This window comes from Anneissia japonica, unplaced genomic scaffold (assembly GCF_011630105.1).
Source record: "Anneissia japonica isolate Jap-2015-1 unplaced genomic scaffold, ASM1163010v1 scaffold10907_len1998_cov210, whole genome shotgun sequence".
Taxonomy (NCBI): Eukaryota; Metazoa; Echinodermata; class Crinoidea; order Comatulida; family Comatulidae; genus Anneissia; species Anneissia japonica.
In genome coordinates, this window is record NW_022720900.1 from 1 (window position 1) to 1,998 (window position 1,998).

Below are 1,998 nucleotides of genomic sequence, written 5' to 3' on the forward strand. Positions count from 1 at the left end.
TCCCATCGAGGCAGTGTTGCTCCCATATAAGTATGTTGTGACAATTATGACGGTGACAATGGCGATGATAAGAAACATTCAAATACCAATTATCCAATTGAGGCAGTGTTGCTCCCTATATAAGTATGCGCAGATACTCAAAGGCAGTATGTTGAGCATCAGCACCTTCCACCCCAGGATAAGCCCAGGGCTCCACTACCGTGCACTGCAAAAGGAGCAACATTGCGTCGACAGAGAAAAGTTGTATCATATTTTTTTATTTTATTATTTTTTTAATAATATAAATTCAACAGAGAAACATCAAAGTTCTCTATACGCCTCGGTGAAAATCGAAATTAATTCCCAGAAAAATTTCGAGCAGAATCCGTATACCAATTATCCCATCGAGGCAGTGTTGCTCCCATATAAGTATGTTGCGACAATTATGACGGTGACAATGGCGACGGCAACGATGACGTTGATACTAATGACTATGCTAATAAAACTTTTAGATTTATATAAAATATAATGTAATTAAATGATTATTGTGCTTAGAAAAAAATCCAGTATACTACTAAACAAATATGTAATCTTGATGTATTAAATCCCTACTTGGACTATAAATTTTATTTGTCAAAAACATATGACATGGCAAATATGGTCAGGAAGACATCACATCATGACCGCATATAGGCATATCATGACTATATTTTGGTATACAACATTTTTTTGTCAAATTAAATTTGATTTTTGGAAAGGGCATAACGATAGGTATCAAATGTCAAATCGATTACGTACAATAAGTGGTTTTCTCTTGATAAGTTGGCCTTTAATAGATTTCTTAACTTCGTTTCCAACATTTCCAATCTGTAAGGAAGAGAATTATTAGATAAAGCAATTTAGTTTCTGTTTCGATTAGATACAATGTGTTGTTTTCTTTGCTGTTTAATTGTTATATCTAGACTATTACGGCTATTATTTTAATTCCTATAGCTGCATTCACACCAAATCTGAACAGAAATTCTGAACGCGTTTCCGATGCGCTGAACGCCAGCGTTCTTATACTTAAACACTGTTTCGATATTCTGATCGGTTCGGTAGGATTTCCGATCCGAAAATTCGGATTCGGCGTAAGTGCAACCAAAGATAATAAATAGCAAAAGATAGAGCCGTTCGTGATATAGTGGAACGCCCCATTAGGGCGTCCATGAGAGCAATTTTCCTCCATCTATAATATCTATAAAATAATATTTCTCCATTTTAGAAAGGGCGGGCGTTCCATCAAATGTAATGCAAACTACGCGAAGAACTCATTTTCTGCTATTTATGTTCTTTAATGCAACTTTATGAAGCAAGTAATATGTAACCTTACACTGGATATGTTCACGTCTCCTTCCGATCTGAATGTGTAGGGTTTAGTTTGAAGAACGACAAGTTTTCTATCTTGTGAGGGCGTATTAATCTTAGCATGGTAGATTCTGTTTGAAATGTCGACCTTCAGTTGTCCGTTAATTGGTGCATTGATGTTCACATTTGCGTCGATTGCAACTCCTGTTTTTAATATAACGGCATCAACTCCTATTTTGCCGGTCATCTTAACAGCCAGTCTACAATCATAAATAAAACAATTTTTAGCGTTAGAGTAAGTCAACTAACTAATAGGGTTAACGTATAATGAATAATAGAAAAAAAATGTAAAATCTTTGTCGTAATATAAAGTATACAATGATCTAGACGAATTTATATTTACCTTGGCGTTAGGGCTCCCTCTACTAACAATCCATTTGGCGGCAATTTTTTACGCAGCATTTCATACAGGGGCGGATGAGCATAGATACGTCCAAAATAATTGACAGTCATAACTCCTGCGGAGGTGACCTTCAGAGATAATGGCAGACCAAGCTCAGAGGCTATCTGGTGAGTACCATCAAGGAGCGTGAAAGCTTTCTGGAGATCGAGGTGTTCAGTGATCTTTTTTAGTTGAAGTTCAAGTGTTTCTAGCTGGGTAAAATCTATTAA

General features: G+C 36.1%; 1 protein-coding gene across 1 annotated transcript; it reads right to left on the reverse strand.

Annotated features, from left to right (window-relative positions):
• Positions 1–738: 738 nt before the first annotated feature.
• LOC117111414 lies at positions 739–1,990 on the reverse strand. The gene is made up of 3 exons (XM_033254324.1): positions 1,730–1,990; positions 1,352–1,586; positions 739–846 (listed from the first exon to the last, which is right to left on the reverse strand). The coding sequence occupies exons 1-3, from the start codon at positions 1,837–1,839 to the stop codon at positions 754–756; spliced, it is 438 nt and encodes a 145-aa protein (XP_033110215.1). The 5' UTR covers positions 1,840–1,990; the 3' UTR covers positions 739–753.
• Between the last annotated feature and the right edge of the window lie 8 nt (positions 1,991–1,998).